Source organism: Mustela nigripes, chromosome 1, assembly GCF_022355385.1.
Source record: "Mustela nigripes isolate SB6536 chromosome 1, MUSNIG.SB6536, whole genome shotgun sequence".
Taxonomy (NCBI): Eukaryota; Metazoa; Chordata; class Mammalia; order Carnivora; family Mustelidae; genus Mustela; species Mustela nigripes.
In genome coordinates, this window is record NC_081557.1 from 183,714,162 (window position 1) to 183,741,366 (window position 27,205).

Here is a 27,205-nt window from a genome sequence, read left to right on the forward strand (position 1 = left end):
TCTTACTATATGGTAAGATAAATCCTATCTATTTACTTGCATTATTGTTGACTTAGCTATGTATAGATCTTTATTCCTCAATACTATTTTTAGAGAAAGTTTATTCTGATTTACCAAAAATATACAATTGGTATTTTGATTGGAATTACATTGAACATAAATAGTGTTTTGAATGTAACAGACATTTTTATAGTATTGTCTTCCCATTCAAGAACCTGGAATTTCACTGTTGATTCATATTTTTCTCTTTATTAAAATGTCTTCATAGAGGTCTTAAATGTTTTTGATTAGGTTAATTCCTAGCTAATTTATCAATTTTGTGATTATAGCAAATGGTGTCTTTTTTTTTTTTAAAGATTTTATTTATTTATTTGACAGACAGAGATCACAAGTAGGCAGAGAGGCAGGCAGAGAGAGAGGAGGAAGCAGGCTCCCTGCTGAGCAGAGAGCCCATTGCGGGGCTCAATCCCAGGACCCTGGGATCATGACCTGAGCCGAAGGTGGAGGCTTTACCCACTGAGCCACCCAGGCCCCCCGTCTTTTCTTTTTTTTAATTGTATTTTAAATTTGCTCTTCTTGGTGTAGAGAAGATTTATATTAATAATTTTTTTGTCGGTCTTAAGCCTTGTTTAACTCTTATTAATTCTACTAGTTTTCTTCTGATCTTTTTGGCTTTTCTGGGTGGGTGATTGTCATGTGCAAATAATGGAAGTTTAGTCTCTTTCTATCCTTTTACCTTTTTCTCACTTTTACTTTTTATATTCTTAGTAGCCAGGACCTCCAGGATTAGATTATCCATTCATAGTAATAGTGGCATCTTTGTTTTTTTGCCAATTTAGAGAGTGCATATAGTCTTTTCATTAAGTGTAATGTTTGTTAAAAATTTCTGGAATAGAATATTAATCAAATACACTTTGCTAAGAGCATTTAAAATTATTTTTATCATTATAAGCAGATGTCGAATCTTAAATATATTTTTTCTATATCTTCTATATCTTATTTTTTCTATATCTTTCTATATCAATAAAAATAATAATTCTCAATTTAGTGAGTGCGGTGAGTTTATAGTTTTTCTGATGAACTGGCTTTTTATTTTGGAGATAAACTCTTTGTAAATATATGGATTTTTTAATACACTATTAGATTTAGTTAACTAATATTTTATTTGGAACTTTTCCCCATACCCATAAGTGAAAAACATTTTTTTCTTGTTCAGATTTGGATTTGGGGAGTCAAGTTACATTATCCTCCTAAAATGTTTGAGTGATTTTGCTCTTACTTACTAAAAACTTCAGTCAATATGTATAAATCAGGAAAGAGAAAAAGGATAATTCTAAAAAAATCTCCTGGGATTGTTATTCCTGTCATGATCGAGTTAGGAGATAGAACCTATACCTGTTACTTTTACAGAGAAAATTTCATTTAAAGAATTGATAACCAATTATAAAATTGTGAACTAGGTAATTGAAAGGAAGGTAGCAACTACAGGAAGGAGTATCACTGCTGAGGCTGAGAATACAAAGGGAAAAAGGTCGAAATTATTAAAACCTAGGAGATGGGCTGTAACTCAGACTTTTGAGGAGCAGCAACCTGATACTCTGAAGGCTAACTCAGTCTTCTGAGAAGGTAGCACTGCTAGGTTTGTGCTGGTATTGGTAGAATGATGGTCACAGGAATAGCAAACGGATAGGAAGTCTGTGGGACATCAAGTCCCTTTCTTCCTTTTCAGCTTTGCTGTCTTCCTCTAGAGATTTGCTCTATCATTGGCAAAGTCTACCATGGAACAAAAAAGTAGTTTGCAGTGTCAGCCCTGGAGCTAGGTATAGAAGCATGATTTTCAAGCTAAGTGTCAGTAATTTAATAAGTAGTACAATTGAAAACTAAATCAGATAATACTTAAATAATCTCTCTGAGCTATAAAAGACATCATATGGTAAATTAGATATTAAGAATAGAATAGTAAAATTATGTTTTAAATATTCTCTAAGATGAAATCATAACAAATTTATTAAGAAGAAGGGTTAAAAATAATTGTACTCAGCTTGAGTATTTGGAAGAAATTAATAGAATAAACCCAAGAGGAGGGAAACTAAAAATATAAGGTTAGATTTAATGGAATAGAGAACAGAACAACAAAGATAAAAAAAAAATTCATTCTTTGGAAAGACTTTTAAGATTATAAAGTCAGAAGAAGGTCTGTCTATTCAAGAGACAGGAGCATACTGTTGATATTTTTGGTGAAAAAAAAAAGAAGATACAAATGAAAGGACACCTGGGTGGCCAAGTGGCTGCCTTCAGCTCAGGTCATGATCCCAGGGTCCTGAGATTGAGTACCACATTGGGTTCCTTGCTTAGTGGGGAGCCCACTTCTCTCTCTGCTTGCCGCTCCCCCTGCTTGTGCTCTCTTTTTCTCTCTCTCTGACAGATAAATAAATAAAATCTTTTTTAAAAATATTTTTAAAAAGATACAGATAAAATACAGAGATCAGAGGTAACTACAGACAAAATAAAGATTTTAGAAACAAACAGATGTTCTTCCTAGATGTTAAAAACCCTCTGTGCAGTAGAATAATATCTATTTCACTGACTTTTCCTATTAATTTCCTGACAGCCTCATGATTGACTTTACTTTGATTCACTATGCTCTGTTCATGTAAATACATGCATTAACATTTCCAGTATAATTACTAAAATAATAGAAAAAGAGCATATACCTTCAAAGCTAGTAGAAGGCAAAATGGAATGTAAAAAGAACAAAACAAAAAAATCAGTGTGAAAAAACCCAAGAAAAGAAGGTAGGGATTAAACTACAGTCATGTTAATGTTAGACCAAGTGACTTTAAGGCAAAAAACATCCCCGCTGATAAAGATGAGTACTGCATATTCTTTCCGTTCGTTGGGAAGGCATAACTATTTTAAAGGTCGCTGTGAAATCTATAAAGCAAACTTTCTGTATCTACAAGGAAAAATGAACAGAACAGAAATGAACAGAACAGAATTTTAGTGAGATAATTTTTTTTTTAAAGATTTTATTTATTTATTCGACAGATAGAGATCACAAGTAGGCAGACAGGCAGGCAGAGAGAGAGGAGGAAGCAGGCTCCCCGCTGAGCAGAGAGCCCGATGCGGGGGCTTGATCCCAGAAACCTGAGATCATGACCTGAGCTGAAGGCAGAGGCTTAACCCACTGAGCCACCCAGGTGCCCCTAGTGAGAGAATTTTAATGCATCTTTGTCAGTGGTGTTGAGGATAGAGAAGATTTGAATGACAAAATAAAAAAACTTGACCTAATGGATATATGTTTAGAATGCTGGAACCAGCAACGTATATGTTGAAGCATACAAAGAACATTTATGAATTCATTTAATTCAACATTTATGAATGTATTCATTTATTACACCTTATTCTCTGACCAAAATGCATTTAAGTTAAAAATTAATAAGTTAGAAAATTTCATAGTTTGGAAATTAGAAAACTCTAAATAACTCATTGGTTGAATTATAATATGCAAATGAAAAGCTGTTTAGTATTAAACAATGCAGATATATCAAAATTTATGGATATATAGATAAAGCAATGCTTATAGGGGAACTTATAACCTGAAATTCTTAAATTAAAAATGAGGAAAGGTTGAAAAATAATGAGCCAGGCATTGTCATTAAAAAATAATAGGCCCTAGAAAACAGAAATATTTAATACAGATTGGGCAGAAATGAACAGAAAAGGGAGATAATTACAAGAAAGTAGTAGAGTGTTTTGTGTACTCTTTCATACTAACTGCATGCTCCCTTCCTTGCTACCTCTACATGGTCCTAGTGGGCTCCGGGGTTATCTCAGCCTCTGCTCAGCATCTCTTGTTGATCCTATTACTTCATTAGAAGCTAATCTTGAGCATATTCTTTACTTCTATTTAAAGGCTAGTTTTTGGTTTTATTGGGGAAGGAAGGCAAAACCTTGCCAGCCTTTCTCTGGGTCGCAGTTGGCTTGCAGTCCTTTCAGGGCACTACCGCTCTTGTATTTGTTTCTTCTTACATTATTGCTGGTTCTTTTAGGGTGCTGTTTTTTTTTTTTTTTTGGTCTGTATACTTTGTTTCTTATTATAGTGCTTAGAAGGCATTCTTAGATATCTAGTGATCTTTGGGTGTTTTCTCATATTTGAAAGTGGAGCTCCTAAAAGTTGATTAGGTACTCTGAGCTTGTGGTCTTTCATGTAGTGAGTGCTGCATGGGCCCTTTCCTTGGGTGAAGGAACTTGTTGGTATTCTTAGTCGGGCTGATACCTTTCTGTGAGAAGGATCTTAGCTTCCTATGTGGCAGGTGTATCTTGATAGTAAACTCTGGGAGCAGCAGGGAAGAGCAGAGTGGAAGAGGTGGGGAGTCTTACTAATTTCTCTATTCGGTATGATTCCCTTGTCTGTAGCTGTGCTTTGTGTCCCCTCAATTCAGAAATGGTTTGTGTTACTTACTAAGAGAAGACATCTTTAGAAATAGGATACAGGAAACGTCATCTGACTCCATGCAATTAGGGAGGGGATCTTGAGGAGCTAACTTCTTCCTAACAGACTTCTCTCTGAAACTTCCACTTTTTATTTCTAACCCGATTTTTCTATTTTTTTTTTTTCCCAGAAGTGATTTGTGCTATCCAACTTTGAGCTCTTTTGATTATATGTGGGTAAGGTGAATAGGAGGGGCATCTATTGGCATAAATCTGGTTCCTTTCAGATTTTCTCACTGTATGCTAGTGTGTCAGCTTTCCTGGGTCAGTTATATGCAGTTACTACTTGTTCATTTGCTGTTCAGTTTCCAAAATTTTTGTTGTTATTTTATTGTATCTTTCCTATATGCTGTTCCAGGTTTGTTTCTTTAAAAAATCCCCTTATACTCACAGTAGTGGGGGCTTGGGAGGGAGCAAAAGAAAGTGTTTGGATTTAATCTTCTGTCTTTACTAGCTTGAATGACTTTACTTCATACCTTTATTTTTCAACTCTTGATTCATATGCTCTGTAGTGGCTCACTTTCATCTTTTAATTTTAAATTTATTTGAGAAATAGTAGGTAAATATATGTTATCTATCGTTTGGATATGTTCATCACAGAATCAGTCTTTCTATTTTACTATTTCTTAACTTTTAAAAAATCCTGTCTTTATTTTTTCTCCTTTTCTGTCTTTGGGAATTACTTCTCTTTTTCTTGCTATCTTCATAGATGTGGAAATTTTTGTCTAGCTCTAAATTCTGTAGTTTGCATTTGAAATCACAGATGTTTTGCAAGTTTATAAATATATTCTTATTGTAAATGCTTTAGCCATATATTGTCTTTTTTCCAGACCCCTTCCTCACATGAAAATAAGTGATCTTTCTTGTCAAGCTTTATGATTACATGTCACAAATGTGGCAGGGAAATTATTTGACTGCTTCCTTTGTTTCAGTTTTTAGTATCTCGGTTCTGGTAAGAGTGAGGTATCTGGTTTAAATTAAAAATGTTGACCAGTATTGCTTGAGAGCCATTTGAAACATGAAGAAGAGTCAGATTCTTTTGATTACTTCGATTTATGTAAGATTTATAGGAATTTCTTAAGTTCTTTTGGGCCACCAACGTGCTCCTTAATACAACACAGCACTTTAGTTACTGCAGTTTTATCCGTTTAGGCTTCTTTTTTATGCTACTGTACCATTTAACTAAAAGGTATATTAGGCAATGAAACAACCTAATTTAATATTAACTTTTATTTTTGTGTCAAGAGTTGTGAAGGGTCTGAGGTTTTACACTCTGCTTGCAAGCTAGTAAGTTTTCCAAGTGCTTGCAGAAGATACAATATTCCTGGGTCGTGGGGTGCCTGGCATGCTCAGTCAGTGGAGCATGTGATTCTTGATCATGGGATTGTGAGTTCAGGCCCCATGTTGGGCATAGGACCTTTAAAAAAGAAAAAAATAAATAAAAATCCTGGGTCATAGTCAAAGGCCAGAATACTATAGCAACAGAAGTAGCCAGAGCAGCAGCATTTGAACCAGTTCCTTGAGCCTCACTTTTCACAGAGTGACATGAAGAAGGCTGGGTGTCTTCTGTTTCAAGACAAGATATTATAGGAGGAGAATCTTGAATTCAGGGAACCCGAATCTTTTGTATCAGACAGTAAGCATGTCTGCTGTTTGCTTTGAGGGGAGACAGTCTATCTTCATGTGTACAAACATCCTTGAAAATATATCTGGAACAGAGACAGTGCTTTTGCTCAAAAGATAAGCAGAAATGCTAGAGTGATGTAAAGAATTATCTTTCAGCATATTGGAAGGCAGAAAAACCCACTGGGGGTTTGTAAGGTGACCTAAGGCATTATCTATAGAAAATAATGATTTTTTTTTTTTAATGTGTATCTTCAGTTTCTTCTTATGTAGCCATTTTTGCAGGTTAGCTTACTATCTCCGAGTCCTCCGTGAATATTAGATTCACACTGATAGTTTCCTGGGAAAGATTGCTGTAGATTGATTTTCTGACTATCGTTGAGGTATTCATTTTTTTCTTACTAGTCAAACATACCTAACCTTCTGTTTTGGGAGTTTGTCTGCTCTCTTTGCACCAATGCTTCTGTTTCCCTATAAAAGTTCAAATATATGAAAGTAAGTAAAATGATAGTTATAGTATCTTTTTATCTTTGTAAAAAAATTCATGGAGGCATAGCATCCATCTTTTAGACAAAAGATCTTTAACATGATGGAGCTAGCTGGTGTCCCAGGACAAGTTCGGGTATTCAGACTGAATATCTAAGGGGTGTCTGAGACCGGAATTCTAAGTGGACCTTCATCATTCACTGGAACACAAAAGTCTCACTTTATTGAAGACTCTCAGGCAAAGAGCACTTAGATAGGGACTCTGCTGCGTAGAGGTCTTTGTCACAGGTCAAAGGGCTCTAAATCTGGCAACTTAGCTATGAAGGAAGGGGAATTAGGATGTTTAGTTCTGTTAGTGTTTAAACTGCAAGCAAATAGCAAAAATAACGAATTTACATCTGTCACTTTCAGGTCAGCATCAGCACTTTCCAGGTCAGATATCTTTTAAGCTATTCTTGATTTCTCTACATTTGACATGGTTGAACATCTTTTTGGCTCCTGCAGTATTTTACTATTCTGATTCTACTCCTGCATCTCTTTGTATTCTGTCTTTTTAAAAAACCATCATTTCTTATGCTTTTCAAATGATGGGCTTTCTTAAGATTGAGCCTTTAGCTCTCATTTTTTCATCACTGGTCTCTTTCTAAGCTCTTTTTATAGGTCTCTCCTGTTCCTGTAATATCAGATCTCATGTGTATGCACACAACTCTAAAGTCTGATTCTTTCTTGAGTTCCAAAACCACATTTCCAGCTGCCAAACTGAATATTTCCTTTAAGATATTCTGCCAATACCTTACAAAATTTATAACTCTGGGTTGAATGCATTAATAAAAAGGGCAGAAGCAAGAGTTTTGTTATTCCCTAGGTTATTTAGATAACTCCTTATGGTCTTTTTTGTGGATGTTTTTTTGTAAGCGTTATTTCATGTTTATGAAGTATCTGTTTTTTCATATTTCATATCTGTTTGTCATATTTTTATTGCCCAAACTAAGCATTTGGATTTTTGCCTTCATCTCCCATATTCTTCAGGCACCTACCCCACCTCCATATATACACACAGCACAAACAATTTTTTTTTTTTTTAAGCACAAACAATTTTAAATGCTATAATATGTGTGAAGTTTGGGTTTGTTATTAGTTTTTTGGTAATGATTCAGTCTGTATTTATGGGGCAGAAGATAAATCTTGTATTACTTTTCTCTTTATAGGTCTCCATGCCTTACGGAGAGTCCTGAAGAAACAGCCTAATCTCTCTGATAGCAAGATGGCTGGTCTGGTGAAGATTACTCTGAATGATTTCTTACAGGCGATGAATGACATCAGGCCCAGTGCGATGAGGGAAGTAGCAATTGATGTACCAAATGTAAGTCATTTGTGCTCCCATGCTAGCTACACTGTTTGAATAGAACTCTAAAAGAAACTGAGACTCCAGGGAAACAACTGCTTAGGCTAAACTTCAAAAAACCCTTTTTTAAAATTAAAATTATTATGGATGTAATTGGAGCTTCAGTGTAGTTCTAAGAAATACTTTAGGGAAATCCTGTGTGTTCTCTCTCCCCAACCCTACCCCCCCACGGTAACATCTTGTAAACAGCATTACAGTATCATAAGCAGTGTATTCATATTGATATAATCACTGAACTTATTCGGATTTCCATGGTTTTACGTGTACTTGTGTGTGTGTGTTTAGTTCTGTGTAGTTTTATTACTTATAAAGATTTGTGTGTCCATCACCAGAATCAAGATACTGAATAGTTCCATCACCACAATGATCCCTCGCTTTGCCCCTTTGTAGCCATACTTAGCTTGTTCCTGCACCCATTTCTAAAATTATGTCATTTTAGAAATACCGTAAAATGGAATTGTATGGTAGCAAGCATTTTGTATTAGTTTTTCCCATTTAACATAATTCCCAGGAGATTCATCCAAGTTGCTATGTGCAACAGTAGTTTGTTACTTTCTATTGCTGAGTAGTATGCCATGGTATGACTGTACTATAGTTTGTTTAACCATTGGTCTGTTGAAGGACATCTGTTTCTAGTTTGGGGCATTTATGATTAAACCTGCCGTGGACAGTCATGTGCAGGTATTATGTTAATGTAAATTTTTATTTCTCTGGAATAAATGCACAAGAGTACAACTGTTGGGTTGTATGCTAATTGTATATTTAGTCTTATAAGAAAATGAATACTAGGCTAATTTTAGAACAAAAATAAAAAGTCTTCTAGTTATGATGCCTCTACTATTGATGCCTGATGTTGTTTCCTTAGGTTCCTTTATGTTTTCTTCATCATTGATATGCTTTGCAAAGTTCACAGTCAAATCACCACAAGGGCAACAGAAACTACATTTTATGGGTGAATTATCTGCTAAGTTATCACCTGAGTGAGCCTAACATTCTGGGGAAAAAAATGGCCTTATAGTTCTCTTTGAATATATGAATATTTCTGGAAAATGAACATTGAAACAAAGCATTGATGGCATGTCCTATGTCATATTGGAATAGGGGATAGACTGTTAAATTTGGCTTGATCATCAGGAGGTTTAAATCTTAGCATAGCTGGAGGAAAGTTTACAGATTGCTCTGTGACAGTTTTAGGAGAGCTCTGATGGAAGAATGGAATTTTGTGACTATTCTTTCCCACTGCTTCAATCATATTACTCCATTAGTTTTTCTTTTTTGAGTTAGTCTTACTGCTTCTGAGATACTCCCTTATAAAAGCTCTAACATTACAGTTATTTGAAAACTTAAAGCCTTGTTAGAGAGTCAGGCATAGTTTTGTGCCCTTTGCCCCATTGTGCCCATTGTGTATATATTAATAGTTATCTTGGTCATGAACTAATGTTTTTTTTAATTGCTGCAAGCTAAAACAAAAATATACAACAAACTTAAAGAGACTACAAAGATATTAATTCTGTGGAATAAATATAGTCTATGGAATGATATAGTGGGGAAGAAGTCAGTGGATTTGTTTTCTCCCTTTTTTGTTATTTTGTTTTGCTTTTTTTGTTTTTACTTTTAAAAGTGTTCTTGGAAAATGTGTTTTGTGGCCACATAAGTCTTGGAAATGCTGTTTTAATAAAATCAGTTATATTTCTTTGCTGCAGAGCTTTTCACTGTCAAAAGAGAGCTGTTATGGAAACTTACTTGGCCCTGGACCCTGTAGAGCAGATACCTTCTGCATTTTACAATGTGGTAGATTGCAAAAAATGACTGCAGATTCTTCCCATCACTGTATGTTTGCCCTTTTTGCACAGCAACTTTGTAGCTCCTACCATAAAAGAGATGAAGTCAAGTTTTCCATCCTTTGAATTTGTACTTGGCCATGTAACTTGCTTTGGCTAATAGAATATTAACCATCATGATGCAATCAGGCTTGAAAGCACTGGGGCTTGCCTTTTCTTGCTGCTCTTTGAAACCCTGAATTAGTTATGCTAAGAAAACTGGTAGTTTGTTGGAGGATGAGAGACCATGTGGAGCGGAGGTGAGCCCTCTTAGCTGAGATCCCCTCCTTTTGGTCACCCTGCCAGTGGTCACACATCTGATAGACACCATGCTAAACTGTTTCATCCCAGATCAGAAGTTTACCCAGACCAGAGGAGCCACCCAATTAATTCTTAGAATTGTCAGAAATGACAAATGTTTGTTCTGAGCAACTAAGTTTTATGGTAGTTAGCAAAAGCTTCCATGGCAAAGAGGTTTGTTGACTTCTTATAGAACACGATTGTTTTGTAAATTAAGGTGAGAAACACTGCCCTGGAGATCGGAACATCCCTAAGGACTAGCTTCTAGTTTAGGCAACTTTATGTGATTTTAAATTCTTTTTGAAACTTTTTCAAATTCACTAATGAATTTACAGCTTAACATTGGGGGCTTACCAAAGCTGTGTAACACAATGTGCTCATGTAGTATGAATAATTTGACAACTGGAATTATGGAATAATAAATGATAGATGTTGGATTAGTAGAAGCTTTTCATTTCTTTGGAATTTATGGTCTTAAAAAGTATTCTTTTTTCTTGTAGTATTTACTTGTAGTATTTACCTGTATTTATTGACTACTGTCGCATAATATAATGGGTCAAGTAGAAGTCATCAAATGCCACATGCGAAAATTTCAGGTGATAGGGTTCTAAACCAACCACACTATCCAAAAATACTTTAGTGTTTAAAAAAGTTTAGGAACTAAAGAAACACAGTTAAGTTTTTTAAACTTAAAATTACTGCCAGTGGAGAATGTGTTTAAACAGTGGCTCTCCACTCTTGGAATTACTGAACTGATTTATTCATCACAGGAACTGGTACTACAACTGCATTTTTAATTGCTCTAATGAAAGATTTTTTTTCCTTTATTTTCTTTTGATACAGTATTTACAATCCATGGACTTGTGCCATTTTCCATTTGGTACTTTATTACTTGGCGTAAGGCCATGGTGTACTGTGATGTTACTCATGAGCTCCAGAGTGATTAGCCCTAGTCAAAATACTTTTTTACATTGCTTTTTATGTTCACTTCAGATTGTAAAAATTTTCCTGAGAAATTAGCCTTTCTGTAATTGGATTCCTAAACTTTACTCTTCTGCTTTCAGACTATTACATTGACAAAAATATCTCCAAATTTTTTTTTGCAGGTGGTTTAGTACTTATACTTGTAGTAACTTTGCTAACTTTGCTATAGAAAACCTGTTTCAAGTCGGTAATTAATTGTGAACATTTTTTAATAGTAAATTGAGCATTCATCATCTTTTGAAAAAAGATTTCAGTGTGTGAAATTAAAATTTGTAAATCACACTTGGCCTGGTTATATTCTCATTTTAAGATTATAATGCATTATTAATTTCAGAACACCACAAGTGTTAGCCACTTACTTAAATGTAATGTTTCCTTTTTGTGGACTTTGTGAATTGGTGATTATACCAGTTGGTGTATTAAAAGTCAAATATTAAAAAAAAAGAAAAGAAAAAAAAAGTCAAATATATTTTACAGTTGATAATTAAAATCAAATGTATTTCTTTACCACAGGAATCCTCAGAATCTTTGACTATGCCACAATGAAATTTGAAATTTCAGTTTTTCACCCAGAAATAGCAACTATTAACATTTTATTATAGTTCCAGTATATTTTTGAAATTTTGATAAGTTGTTTTTCTGTGCATAAAGTTAATCTTAGGATACATATGGTTTTGTATTTTGCCTTATTCACTTAAAATTATATGGTAATCATTTTATTTTAAAATTTCTCAACAAACATCTTTTTAATGACTATATAATAGACTGTTTTGTGGATAGACTGTAATTATTTTATGCTTCTTCCATTATCAAATATCTGGGTTTTTTTCTGTTTTTCTCTACTATGATTATGCACACATTTGTATCCAAATGTTTGCACCTATGATTCGTAGAAGTGGAATTACCACACTAAAATATGTGGTTTTAAAGCTTGGGACAAATGTTACTAAGCTCTTTTTTCGCCCATAAAGATCGTCTTAATCTATAATTTTGCAGTTAAAAATGTAAAATTATAAAGAGTTTAAAAAAATCTCATTTTATTTTTACTTTAGTCCTTTTCTTTTTTATTTGCCACTAGAGTTCATTTTCTTGACTGAAAAGATCTTTTTCATTATGAAGAGTAATACTTTTTTAAAAAAAGTAATAGTCCTTTAAAAGATTAAAAAAAGAAAATGAGAAAGAACTGTCAATTTATATCTTTTCCTTTCTATAAAAATGTTTAATTTTTAGACAGTGGGTGTAAACTGGGTGATGTTTTTTTCCATGGGATTTTTAAGTTCCATGAGAGAAGTTCTTATTTCTTATTTTTATCCTTTTATTTTTATCATAGTACATAATAGATGTCCGATTAATATTTGTTCAGTGGACAAGTGAAAACTATAATTGTCATGAAAAAACCCAGATAGATTCACATATATTTAAATATTGCATCCTTCTTCTGTACTAAAGTATAATTTAGTAAATTATTACCTTCATGTAACATTCTTCAGATTCCTCATATTTTATAAAGCAAGCTGTTTCTTTAGTGAATTTTAACCTTAGTGAATTTTAACTTAACTGTTTGGTGAATTTAACAGTTTTGGAGTAAAGTCGCTCATAATTGTGCTAAGCTGTCTATTCTGGAAGGATACAAAGTAGTCCTTTATATTTTCTGCCAAAACATGCTGCTTTCTTGATCTATCGAAAATTCTCTTTTTATTAAGGAAACCCCCCCCAAAAATACAGTGCTTTTAATAGTTGTATTTACATATTATCTTTGCAATAAGTCATTTGATATGTACCATAGAAATTATCACTGATAAATGGCATTCTTAACCAAATATATACAGATTGATTACCATCAAGTTTAATTCATTTATGCATCCTAAACCATCTCCACCCATACTCCCTGGCTTTCCCTGTTTCATTTTATATAGCTTCAGGTTGTTTTATGATTTGGAAATAATCCAGCTTTCTACTTTCGGTATTGCTTTTGGACTGTAGTGTTCAGAATTTGGACATTTGGTTCAGAATAAGCTAAAAGCCAATAAAAAGAGAGGGCTCTACTTTCATGTGAACCCACTTTTATAAAATTAACTGTAACCAGAGCCTCAAGACTAATTGTATAGCACTAAACTTCTTTGTAAGCTTGGATCCAGGTTAAACTTAGAGGTGGAGTGGCGGTCTAGTTACCTAGCATTAGAAGCATTACAGTCCAGTTGAGTGTTTACCAAATGTCATTAGTTAAATAAACGTACCTCATTTACTTTCATTTTGAAAAGTAGCAAACTTAATTATATGAATAATCAAAAGACTGTCTCACTAATTACATATTCAAAATTTACTGATGTATTTTCATTTGGCATCTTTTCAGATGAGAATAGAACATCAGGATGTGACAAGGCAGTTGAATTTCATAGGATGAGCTCATTAGCATTACTTTTCTTGTGCAGAGATTTGAGTTAAATAGTTTAATTGACCATAATTACATTTCATTCTTCAATGTACCCTCAGGATAATTAGAAGGAATTTGAGTTTCTATTCTTTAAAAACAGTACTTGTATTCTGTGTGTTATTTATTTTTTACAGATTCAAAGGATCGAGGGTTTTGTGATGCTTTACTAAATAACAGATTGCTTTTTTTGGAATAGATATACAACCTGTGGAAATTCTATTAATTCCATATTGGTGCTTGGCAGGGCTTTTGAATTCGGTTTCTTTTGATTTTGCTTCTTGTTGTCTAGACAGAAGAGTGTCTTCTATCACTCCCAAGATCCCAGTCTTCCCTGCCAACTTCTCTTGTGCATTTTTATAGTTTTAAGTAATAACAATTGAATAGGAAAGCACATTTGGGAAAGTAGATTACTTTTAACCAGGAAATACTCTGTGCCAAAATCAAGATTGTACTTTTAACTGTATTAAATATTTTAGAAGTTTAACTCTTTCACTCCACTTTTTTTTAATACCTTACTTTTCTCAGGCTTATAGTCTAGGGGAGGAATGAGAGAGATACAAAAGTTAGTGTAAAGATCAACAGTTTCTGTTCTCAGCTCTGATCCTGGTTAACTTTGGTGAAATCACTCTTCCTTTCAGATGACAGAAGGAAAGAAAGCTCTTAATTTGCTGTTTCTGATGTGTGCCTTCTTTTGAATTTATAAATAATGATGAGATTATCATAGAGGCATCTGTTGCACTTGTATATTATAGTTGGTTGGTACTCAGTAAATACTGATGAGTGTTTGCTAAAAACACCGATTTTCATTTAGGGTAAAGGAACTCACCGGTAGGATGGGTGTGCTTCATTTGTAGAACTACACATCTTTGCTTCACCTCGTACAGAACTGCACACACATCTGATCTTGTCCTTTAATCAGTCCCTCCCAACACTTCATTGAGTAATTTTTCCCAACAGCAATTACTGATCTGGCTTAAAAGCCATCAGTGTGACTACCTGTTGATCATCTCTAGGATGAAGTCCAAGCTCTTTAGCTTACTATTTGTAACCTGGTTCATGCCTCCTTCACTTTGTTCTGCCATTATGCTCTCCTGTTGAACCACTCCTGTTTTTGCATCTGTTGTCTTCTCTGCCTGAAAAATTGTTTTCTGATCTCTCAGTTAGCAAAAATCTTGTAATGTGATCCCTTTCATACACACACACAAAATACACATATGTCCCTGCGGACCTTTCGTCTTATGTTTGTATCCCCACTGCTGGCAAATGGTAATAACTAAATAATAGAAGTTTGTTAAATGACAGAATATTTTGTGAAGGATTTTGGTTTATAAAGGTTCTTATTTTTCAGTAATAGTTCTTTTAGCCTTCCATATAAATATATGTTTATTTGTTTTTTTTGGTAATAGCTTTATTGAGACACAATTCACATATCAATTCAACTATTTAAAGTGTATATTTTCATGGTCTAGTATATTTAAAGTGTTGTATAGCCATTACTGCAGTCAATTTTAGAACATTTTTATCATCCCAAAAGGAAGACTTACACCCTTTACCCATCATCTCCCAACCTGTCCATCCTTACCAGCCTTGGACAAACATTTATCTACTTTATATCTCTATAGATTTGCCTATTCTAGACATTTCATATAAATGAAATATAAGATATTTGATTCTTTGTGGCTCATTTCTTTTGCTTAGCATAAAACTTTTGGGGTTCATCCATGCGTCGTTATGAGTACTTTATTGCTTTATTGCCAAATAATATTCATTTTTATGGATGTAGCAAATTAATTTATCCATTCATAGACATTTAGATTGCGTCTGCTTTTTGGTTATTGTAATTAAACCTGCCTTTGTTGTTGTTGTTGTTGTTTTAATTTTTTTTTTTTTAAGATTTTATTTATTTATTTGACAGAGAGAGATCACAAGTAGGCAGAGAGGCAGGCAGAGACAGAGAGGAGGAAGCAGGCTCCCTGCTGAGCAGAGAGCCCAATGCTGGGCTCAATCCCAGGACCCTGAGATCATGACCTGAGCGAAGGCAGAGGCTCAGGCCACTGAGCCACCGAGGTGCCCCTTAAAGCTGCATTTGAACATTTGTGTACAAGTTTTTGTTTGAGCAACTCTATTCAATTCTTTTGGATCTATATCTAATAGTAGAATTGCTGGATCATTGGTGATTTTGTGTTCAAGCTTTTGAGGAACTAACAGTTTTCCAAAGTGGCTACACCATTTTCTGTTTCTACCAGCAGTGTATCCAGTGTTGTTGCTTAGTGGGTGTGAAATAATAGCTCATTGTAGTTTTTGATCTGCATTTCACTAAAGGCTAATGATATTGAGCATCTTTTCATTTGCTTATTGGCCATTGTGTGTATATTCTTTGAAGAAATGTCTCTGGAGATCCTTTGCCCATTTTTAATTGGGTTATTTGTCTTTTTATTATTGAGTAGTAAGAATTCTTATATATTCTGAATAAAGTCTTTTATCTGATATGTGATACCTGATATCAGATACGTATGATTTGCAGTATTTTTTCTTATTCAGTGGGCTGCCTCTTTTATTTTCCTGGTAGTGACTTTGGAGGCACAAGTTTTTAATTTTGATGAAGTCCAGTGTACCTTTTTGCTTTTGGTACTTTGGTACCACATTTGAGAAACCATTGCCAAATCCAAGGTCATGAAGATTTACCTTATATTTTAAGAGTTTGTAGTTTTAGCTTTTACATTTATGTCTTTAGTAATTTTAACCCCCCTTACCCCCCCAGCTAGGGTTAACCCTGCTCTGTGTTTGTAACCATAACATTATAGAAACTATGGTTATAGCCTGCAGCCATGAAAACCCAGTATGGGAAAAGTGTTGTTGTTGTTGTTTTAACCTGTGATAAAATATACATAACAGAAAATTTACCATTTTAACCATTTTAAATGTATAATTTGGTAGCATGAAGTATGCTTTCATTGCTGTGCAGTCATTACCAGCATCCATCTCCAGATTTGCACAACTTTTTGCTCTCCCAAACTGAAACTCCATCATATCTATTGAAACAACTCTTTATTTCCTTCCCTCGTCATTAATTCTTATGTTAACTTTTATTTTCTTAAGAAGTTCTTTTATTAAGTTTCTTTTTATTTCTAGTTTGCTGAGAGATTTTTTTTTTTTAAATCCTGAATGCATGTTGAATTCTGTTGAATGCATTTTCAGCATCTTTGAAATAACCATAATGTGTTTTTTTAGTTTGTCAATATAGTGAATTACATTGATTTTCAGTGTTGGATTAGTCTTGTATTTCTGGATTAATTTCACTTGACTGTGATATAGTACCCTTTTTATGTAATTGCTGGATTTTATTTGCTAGTATTTTATTGAGAATTTTTACATACATGTTTATGCGAGATAATGTTCTGTAGTTATTTTATGTAGTTTTTAAATCTGGTTTTGGTGTTAGGGAAATGTTGGCATTATGAAATGAGTTGGAAAGTGTTCTCATCATATATGTGTTGGAAGGAATTGTGTAGAATTAATATTATTTCCTTAAATGTACTCCACTGAAACCATCTGGGCCTAGAATTTTCATTATTTGGAAGACATAAGTACAATTTAATTTTTTAATAAATATAGGACTATTCAAGTTGTTTTTTTTCTTGAGTGAGTTTTGATAGTTTGTATCTTTTAAGGAATTGATCCATTTGCCTTAATAGTTAGATTGATGGAGTTAGTCTTTTATAGATTTCTGTTATCATTTTACTGTCTGCAGGATTAGTATGATGTCCTATCTTTTATTTCTCATTTCCCCCCAAGTTGCTTTTGCTCCACTCTTTCTTGCAGTCATTTTGAAAAGAAATCTGCTGTCTCCATTTTCTTTGTTTTCCATATGTGATATATCTTTTTTCTTCTGTTTGCTTTTAATATTTCCTCTTTATCACTGGTTTTAAGCAATTCAATTATCATGTGCCTTGGTAGTTTTCTTCATCTTTCTTATGCTGGTTCATTGATGATCTTGTATGTGTGGGTCTATAGTTTTAATCAAATTTTTGGAGGAAAAAACTTGGCCATTATTTTTTATATTTAGTTTGTTTCTTGCCTCCCTCCCTCACTGGAGCTCAAAATATATGTTCATTTGTCTGCCTGAGATTGTTCTGAAGTTCAGTAATGTTGTATACATTTTTTAAAAATTTTTCTCTTTTTTTAATGTCTGTTGTTGTGTCTACCAGTTCACTAATCTGTTTTACCACCCCACACCCCACTGAAATATCTAATCCACTATTAGGCTTATCCATTGCATTTTTAAAATTATAGACATTAAATTAGTTTCTTCTCTAGAAATTTGATTTTAACCTTTTTATATTTTTTCTACTTAGTGTTGTCAGTGTTTCCTTTATTTGAACATATGGAATACATTTATAACAACTGTTTTAATGTCTTTATTCTGTCATCTGTAATTTCTGGATCAGCTTCAGGTTATTGATCATCTTCTTATGGGCTGTCTTTTCCTGCTTCTTTGTATGCCTGGTACTTTTTTATTAAATTCCAGAAATTTTGAATTTTACCTTATTGGCACCTGGATAATTTTTATTTTCATAAAAATACTCCTGAAGTTTGTTCTGAGATGTGGTTATGTTACTTGGAAATAGCTTGATTATTTGGGGGGTGGGGTGGGGTGTGCATCTTGCCTTTAAAGTTTTTTTTAGGTAGGACCAGAGCAGTGTTCTCTCTAAGGTTAATTTTTCCCTAGTACTGGGATAAGATTCTTTCTGGTATTCCACTTAATGCCTGGGTAATTATGAGGTTTCTGTTGAGAGTAGACACTATTCCTTCTATTCCTTTTGGGTATTTGGCTCCTCTCACACACCCTACCCTGCTTCATTTTGTTTTTCTCACATGTTTACACTGATAATAAGACATATGAAGGAGACCCTCATCAGAATTCAGGATTTCTCTCCCCGTGGACTTCTTTTATCTCTAATCCTCTGCTCTGTGATACCTAGCCTATGGCTTCCCTATGCTCCTCCCTTTATCTTCTCATCTCAGGGAGCCTGTGGGTTCTTCCTATGTTTCCCCTTCATTACTATAACCTGTGACTTTTTTCCAGGCAGCTGGTTGGTTTCCTTTCTCTTCGGGATCATTGTTCTTTGTTGTTGTGTTCTGAGAATTAATGTTTTGTATATTTTGTCAGTATCTTCAGGTTTCTTTTTTTCTTTTCTTTTTTTCTTTTTCAGACAGAAATGTAAATCTTACCTCTTTTACTCACTGGCCAGAAACAAATGTCTCTCTTTGGCAGGGTTTTTTTGTTTACTGTATGGAAGAAGAGGCAGACATTAAAAAAGTACATTAACAACTGAATAACATTTTTTTTAAAGATTTTTATTTATTTGTGAGAAAGAGAGAATGGGATGAAGAGAGCACGCACAAGTAGGAGAGCAGCAGGCAGAGGGAGAAGCAGGCTCCCTGCTAAGCAAGGAGCCAGGATGCAGGACTGGATCCCAGAACTCTGGGATCATGACCTGAGCCAAAAGCAGATGCTTAACTAGCTGAGCCACCCAGACATCCTTATTTGGCAGTTTTTAAAAACTGCCCACAGGGTGGAATGCGTTCAATATCCCATGTTAAAACTGTATCAGAATTTCATGTACTTTTCAGAGAAATGCTTTCTAGTTTTTTATGTAACTTGTTTTTGTTTGTTTGTTTGTTTTGTTTTGGGTATTAAGAATGAACCTTCTGGTTTTGACTCAATAGAAAGACCAGTGCTATAAAGTCGAATGGGATATGATGCTAAAGTAGGAAAAATACGGTAGAGTGATTAAACTTAATCTGAAAATTAGCAGGTGTCTGAGAACTCCACTATAAGCTGGAGGTAAATTAAAAAAAAAAATAGTAAGTTTAAAGGCCTGAGGTAAGAGTTTTTTCCTGATGTCCAGGGCTATAGATGGGTACTAGGAGTAGGACTGGGATATGTGAGAATATGAGTTCTAGAGAATTCTAAGTTTATTATGATGTAATCATCTGTCTTTGTTGGGGAGCCCCAAGAACACCTTCAAGCTTCATTCACTATGATGACTGACTGGACTCAAAAGCCATTATAGTTATGGTTATGATTTATTACAGTGAAAGGATACAGATCAATATCAGAAAAGGGAAAAGACCCATGGGATGAAGTCAGAGAAATTAGGCACAAGCTTCTAGGTGTCCTCTCACAATGGAGTCACATGGGAGCATACTTAATTCTACCTGAAATGATGTGACAATATGTGTAAAATGTTATTAACCAGGGAGAATCATCTGAATTTTGGTGTCCAGAGTTTTATTTGAGGTCAGTCATGTAGCCATACACCACTTGCATGTCTGACTTAGCTACTTAAATTCCAGCCCTTTCTGGAGCAAAAACGGTTGTTCTTAAATCACATTGTCAGAGTAAGCTTATCTGGTCAAACTGGTATACATTAGCCCAAGGCTTCATGTACAAAATCACTCTTTTTTTTTTTTTTAAAGATTTTATTTATTTATTTGACAGAGAGAGATTACAAGTTGTCAGAGAGGCAGGCAGAGAGAGAGAGGAGGAAGCAGGCTCCCTGCCGAGCAGAGAGCCCGATGCGGGACTCGATCCCAAGACCCTGAGATCATGACCCGAGCCGAAGGCAGCGGCTTAACCCACTGAGCCACCCAGGCGCCCCTACAAAATCACTCTTATCAGGCACAATATTTAAAAGGCCAGAGATTATCTCCCAGAAGGGTTCCAATGGCCAGTCTGGTGGTTCCTTAGAATGCACAGGGTTTAAGTAACCCAGGCCTTTGGAATTAAACCTTTTTCAGCACGGTATTTACTAACTCCATGTGTTATTTGGCTTTCATTAGTTTTTTTCTTAATGTCCTTTGTGTATTTCAGGATTCCATCTAGGTTATCACATTACATTTAGTTATCATGTCTCTTTAGGCTTCCCTGGGTTGTGACACCATTTATTCTTAGCTTGTTTTTGATGGCCTTGACAGTGTTGAGTATACGGTCAGGTGTTTTGTAGAATGCCCCTCAATTTGAGTTTGACTGCTATTTTTATTATGGTTAGGCTAGGATATTAAGGGATTTAGAGAGGAATGCCACTGAGGTGAAAGGCCATTTTCATCCCGGCTTGACAAGGATGTATTACTAATTTTGAACATTTAATTAATCTGATTTAAAAATCCCTCAGCCCCTCATGAGTACTTAACTAGATTTTAGGTGGATGTGCTGCTCATATGCAGAATTTGTTCTCCATGGGTTTTTTTTGTTTTCTTTTTTCTTGTTGATGTTTTTAATCCATGTTTAACTGTCATACTATGCTTTTTTCAATAAAGTGTCAGGATGTCTAATGTACACAACTTTAGATTTGCCTAGCGATAGCAAAGAAAGGAAGCCAAGAAGGAGAGTCACAGATTAGGGAAGCTAAAATGAGCCTCTTTTATCAGATTAGAATCTAGAGTAAAACTCAGGTCCCTCAGTATGATTCTGCCATATCCTCATATGCATCTCTTCTTTTATGTTATTCAGTTGTTAATGTACTTTTTTAATGTCTGCCTCTTCTTCCATATAGTAAGTTCAATGATGTAGAGACCGTGTCAGTTTTGTTCATTCCTCATACCTCATTCTGTGTACCTACCTGTATTCTTAGAGTCTGGCCAGACATTCCAAACATAATAACCTTTAAGTAAAATGAATATATCAGAGTGAGTGAGTGAGTGAGTGAATAAATGAGTAAGTGAATGGATATTTGATATTTAAACCTGTACCAACTATACCTATGGGAGTCTGGCTCTCTTGTTGATACTTGTTAACATATGAGCCCCCATACCTATCAGAAGTTATAAAAGACAAACAAATTTTACTCTAGGCGAGTCAAGTTTTGCTCAACGGTCTACCACGTAGGCTTGCTTACTTAGTTCCTGAGACTTGTTTGACCTGTCTCACTGAACGTAGAACATGTGTAAAATATATGTCTCATTTCTCTAGGCAGCTTATTCCCCAGAATTGTCTTGTGGTGTCTTTCAGGCCTGGCTCCCAAGTTTGTTCTGTCCCACTAACATTCATACCCTCATTTGTTACATGTAGCATATTCAGCATTCAATATAAGCTTTAACTATAAGGTAAAATCCTTTGTTCTTTTTCTCAATATTTGCCATTAGGACTGTGCTCTAAGAAATATTTTCTGATATCCCCTTTCCTCTGTCAGGGCATTCTCCTTATACCTGTTGCCTCAAGCCAGAATCAACAGTAATCTTTTTTCCCCAACATCTTGACTTTCTGGCCAGCGTTGGTTTTTTTCCCATGTCGGAACTCCCTTTCTGGTCTGTATCTCAAGAGACAGAGTTGAAGATCCTTAGGAAATTTGCTTATACAAGTTTGCTCAGTTTTCTGACATAGAGGGGACCTTTTCCCTTTGTTTCCTATTTCACAAAAATTTGGAGCATCTCTTTGTACAGTCTTGGCAGGGGAGGGTTTTTATTTCCATTATGCAAAAATTTTTATTGTCAACCAACCATCAAAGGAGATCAGAGGAAATGGTTTGAATTTATGATTCAACTATTTGGACAGATCTGGGCTAGAAAATGTCATGCAAGGCATACGTATAGCCTTTGTACACTTTTGCTTGTTAGCAACATTTTTTCATTAGGTCTGACTACACATTCTGGCTTATTCCTAATTCTGTTTTTTTCATATCACCTCCTACCAGCCCACCTCCCTGCTAGTTCTCCCTCTTTTGCCACTTTATTTATTTTTTAAAAAGATTTTGTTTATCTGAGAGAGAGTGTGTGTGAGAGAGAGAGAGCCCAAGGAGTGAAGGCTCAGAGGGAGAAGCAGACTGATCAGGGAACCCAATGTGGGACTCAATTTTCAGACTCCAGGACTCAGACTCCTGAGTTGAAGGCGGTCGCTTAACCAACTGAGCCACCCAGGCACCCCTTGCCACTTTATTTTTAAAATAATACAAGGGATGTATGTCTGCCTATTAATTTATTCCTTTGCTACACATTGAGCATGTGTAATACATAGGCACTAATTTTAAGAAGGTCCTGGTGATACATGGATATATAACAAAAGAGACCTTCTGTTTGATTATTCACTTGTAATTCCCATAGAACAATAATCAGGGCAGAACTCATTTTAAAATTTTTACTATTTAAAACTTTTTTTTTCTGGACCTTTTATATTTCTTTAGTATTGGGACATTTTGTCACCTATTACCTGTGGTTAATTGAAAATTCACTTGAGAAACTTGTGGAACTTATGCTTGTTTAGCGCCTGGGTTTGGGGGGCTAGTTTGTAAAAGTCCCTTTCTCTTTGTTCTGTTCTTACATTTTTCATTTCCTGTATCTTTTCCCAGTTCTGCTATGCCAGAGTAAGAATGGCAGGAATTTTCTAAGCAATTTCCTTAAATATTCAAAGCATTTTTTCTCTTCACAGTTAGATTATTTAAGGAATTTGGTAAATTAGAAAAAATATAAAATTTTTAATGAGATTTGAAGAATTTTCTAGGTGAGACTTTATATCATTTTCATGGTGAGTTTTCTTTTTTGTTGTTGTTACTGCTGCTATTTTTTTCTTGTTTAAAGTTTCCATTTTTTATGAGATTTTTCCTGGACTTGCTTTTGTGGCAAAAGTAGGTTGTGTTTTAAAAGCTCATTTTGGAAATGAGTACTATTTTTTGTTTTTTAAGATTTATTTCTTTATTTTAGAAATAGCGCAAGTGAGAGAGCATGCTCACAACAGGGAGGGGCAGAGGGAGAGGAGAGAGAGAACTCCAAGCAGACTCCCTGCCAACTCTGGAGACCCTGGGAGTAGGGATTGATCCCACCACCCTGAGATTGTGACTGGAGCTAAAATTAGGAGTCACTTAACTGAGTCACCCAGCCACCCCTATTGTTTTTTTTTTTTTTAAGATTTTATTTATTTATTTAACAGAGATCACAAGTAGGCAGAGAGGCAGACAGAGAGAGAGAGGAAGGGAAGCAGGCTCCCTGCTGAGCAGAGAGCCCAATGCGGGGCTCGATTCCAGGACCCGGAGACCATGACCCGAGCCCAAGGCAGAGGCTTAACCCACCAAGCCGCCCAGGCGCCCCACCCCTATCTATTTTTAAGTTTAATTAATTTGTATGGTTTTGTTTTCTAAGGGAGGCTTATTTAAATAATAATATGATCTTATATTTATAAGGTTCATGAATAGCCAGTTTTCTGAAAACAGATCATAGTAAACCTAATTAAAGTTTGATTGTAAGGTAATGATATTTTAGAAATTGAACTTAGATTTTAATGTAACCATTCAACTGATTATGAAATTTAAACAGTTTGAAATTTGTTTAAAACACTTGCCTTTAAGTTGATCGTTATTTTCCATGATATCTATAATTTGGGAGGATACCTATAATTTTTTTACTTGACTAGTTTATTTCTTCTTTGCCTTAATTTGTTTTCCTTATTAATTAGTAATTATAGGAGCATCTGTCTCCCATAGCCTTTATATGTTCCAGTGAGGTCCATAATGTGATTTATTAAAGAACAACAAAATCACCCAGATTAGTGGCAGCTTGCAATTAATGGCAAAGTTTTGGAGTGCAGTTTGTTTTATTCTTTCTCATCTACTTTTTTAAGCTCCATGTACTCTTACCTCTGAAATTGGTAGGTATTTTCAACCAAGTGTGAAACAGGAAGAGAGGGGAGAAACTGAGTGGAGAGAGAAAAGAGAAGGAAAACATACTTGGAATACTCAGCACCCCTTACCACCCTGTGCAGAGCACTTCTCTATATTTGTACTTCCCCTCGCAATTCACCTACTTTACTTTTCGGAGTCCTCACTTAGTTGTCTTTCTTGCTGTTGTATTTTTTTTTCTGAAGTTTTTATTTTTATGGATTGGGTGGAGAGAAAGAGGCTGTGGTTTATAGCACTATAGTACAATTGAAAAGTTGACTATTTTTTTTCCCCCAAGAACCTCCATAGAATGTGTTTTGAAAGCATGGGGGAAAATATTTTTTGTCTTTTCACTCTATAAAGCTAATGGCTTTCACTTATTTTCACTTAGATCTAAGAGCACAGTTTGAATACTTACTGCTTCCTAATTTTGCTTTACCTCCATTAAAGAAGCATCTGCAAGTGTATTGATCTTTCTTTTGGATCTTGGAGGTTGGGTTTTCTCAACTTACTTCTTTCTGCATTACTAGTATCTTTAGTAATTTGAGATGTTTATGATTTCTAAACAAAATAAATATTTAATAATATTTGAATTGGTTGAACGTTAACGTGTGACCCCGCAGAGAATTTTGAACAGGTGCCAACTCACTTGCTAACTCCTGGCTTCTTGTCTTCCTGCTGGGACTTGTTAGCATGAAAGAACAAAATGAAAAGTACTCTTTGTCACAATATTTTCTATAAAAATAACACTTTGAAAAGAATTTTTTTTTACCTGGCAGTATAAACCTTGGCATATAGCAGATATGCGCATCTTGGCTCACAAATGTGTAAAGACAGTGTCAGTGCCTCAGGAGCTACTGAATTCCCCTCTCACAGTGTATCTCCTAATATCTGCAGTTGAATTCATTAGTTTTTACTTTGTCCTTGTGGAACTTCTTGCTAAGTTGTTTTTTTTGTTTGCTTGTTTTTGTTTGTTTGTTTTTTAAACCTGATCAAGCCTTTTGGCCTCTGTGGGTATGCACTTTGAGGGGTTGTTTTGTTTTGGTTTTGGTTTGTGTATTGTTGGATGGATGCTTGTCCAGAAAGTACTGTAAGAGGTTTGTGGAGGGCATTTCCCTTGGGAAATTTATCTCGCTGCTCTGTCTGTACTTGTTTGACAGCTGTTCCTTTACTTCTAACTTTCTTATTAATTCAAAAACTTATAAGGCCACATGTGAGCAGCTGTTCACTATTTTCATAAGGACCAAGTAAGAAAGAAAGGACCCAGCTATTATCAGAAGTGATTTAAGTTAGATTGTAGGAATAATTTTCTGGCAGTTATGATATAGTATAACTTATTAAAAAGAGAGTTACAGAATTTAAAAAAAATTTTTTTAAAAAGCATTAAATAGTATTTGTTGAAAGATGAGAGAGTTGAAAGATGAAAAGCTGTCTGAAGGTGGAATAGTGAACCAGTTAGTTTTTGAATTCCTGCTCTAGTTTTAGGATTTTTTGATGTCATGCTGGTATTTATTCTTCTCCGACAGACTAACTTTTTCCATGGCTTTCTATGCTTTAAGATTCTTCTGTGCAATAGCAAACTCTTTAAGCTGATTTATATTTATTTTTTAATTAATATCTTAGCTGTAGATTTATTCATACTTTATTTGTTTATTTATTTAGCATTTAGGTGCTAAATTAAAATGCAAAACTTATTTACCTTTAGTTTAAGAAATGTAAATGATCAGATGCAAAGCTAAAGAATAGAAAAGTTATGGTAGTTCAGGATTGCTTATGAAACTACAAATTCAGTTGCCTGATTGGCTTTTATCTTTTGTCACTAATCCTTCAAAATATAACTGTTCATTGTAATCATCTTTCAGACATTTAAATAAGCTAATACCTAGTATTTATTAGTTACTGTGTGCCAGGCAAAGTGCAATTAATATAAACTATACTGTTCAGGCGCCTGGGTGGCTCAGTGGGTTAAGCCGCTGCCTTCGGCTCAGGTCATGATCTCAGGGTCCTGGGATCGAGTCCTGCATCGGGCTCTCTGCTCAGCAGGGAGCCTGCTTCCCTCTCTCTCTCTCTGCCTGCCTCTCTGCCTACTTGTGATCTCTGTCTGTCAAATAAATAAATAAAATCTTTAAAAAATATATATATATATAAACTATACTGTTCAATTCTCACAACAAAACTGAAGCTTAGATTTTATTATCCCCATATTCTAGATGAGAAAGTTTAGAGAGAGCAAGTAAATTACCCAAAGTCATACAATAACTGGAAGATCTATAATATAAAAAAATATGAAGTTTAAAAAATATATATAAAATTGTGAATACCTTATGATCTCAGTGAAAACATATACACATTTGAAAGACTAGAAGGTACCATCAACAATGGCTATTTTTAGGTGTTTGGAAAAAAGATAATTTTTATATTGTCCTTTGTAATTTCTTATAGGCTATATATCATATGAGGTAAGAATTGCCAAATTTTTTTTTTCAGGAGTTACCTCTGATCCCTCTCATTCCCTCACATTCTAATCAGTAAGTCCTATTGGTTCTGCCTACAAAATACAGTCTCATGCCCAAATTGGCCCTCCTTGCCATCTCATTGCTGTAATCCTGCTCCAAGCCACCGTCTAACTGCATCTTCCATATCCAGTCTCGCCTACCTTCTCTACTAAGTTCATTCCCCATGCAGTAATTAGAGTGAATTTATTTTTGGTCTTTTATTTACTGTGTTTTAATCCTACGAGCAAGGATTTTATAGACTGGTACCTGGTATGGGACTGAGTATGAGATAGACACTTACTGGTTTTTCTGAATGGTTGATGGTGGCATGGAAAGGTGGTCAGCTTCATTGCTCCCAGCTCACCTTGCAGCCAGTTGGCAAGGGACAATTGGAAACTGCTTTAGACTTAGTTGTAGCGAGCTGTCTATGTGATTGACCACAGTAGTGGGTTTTTGATGAATTTCTTCTATTGCCTTTCTTTTTCACTCATTTCCTATCATTTTCACATTCTAAC

General features: G+C 34.8%; 1 protein-coding gene across 1 annotated transcript in view; it reads left to right on the top strand.

The window, feature by feature from the left end:
- Positions 1-27,205, top strand: part of AFG2A (AFG2 AAA ATPase homolog A) — a 327,091-nt gene that overhangs the window by 31,120 nt on the left and 268,766 nt on the right. The window contains exon 8 of the mRNA XM_059417577.1: positions 7,812-7,966. Coding sequence (XP_059273560.1) covers positions 7,812-7,966 — 155 coding nt within the window. The remainder of the gene's footprint in view (positions 1-7,811; positions 7,967-27,205) is intronic.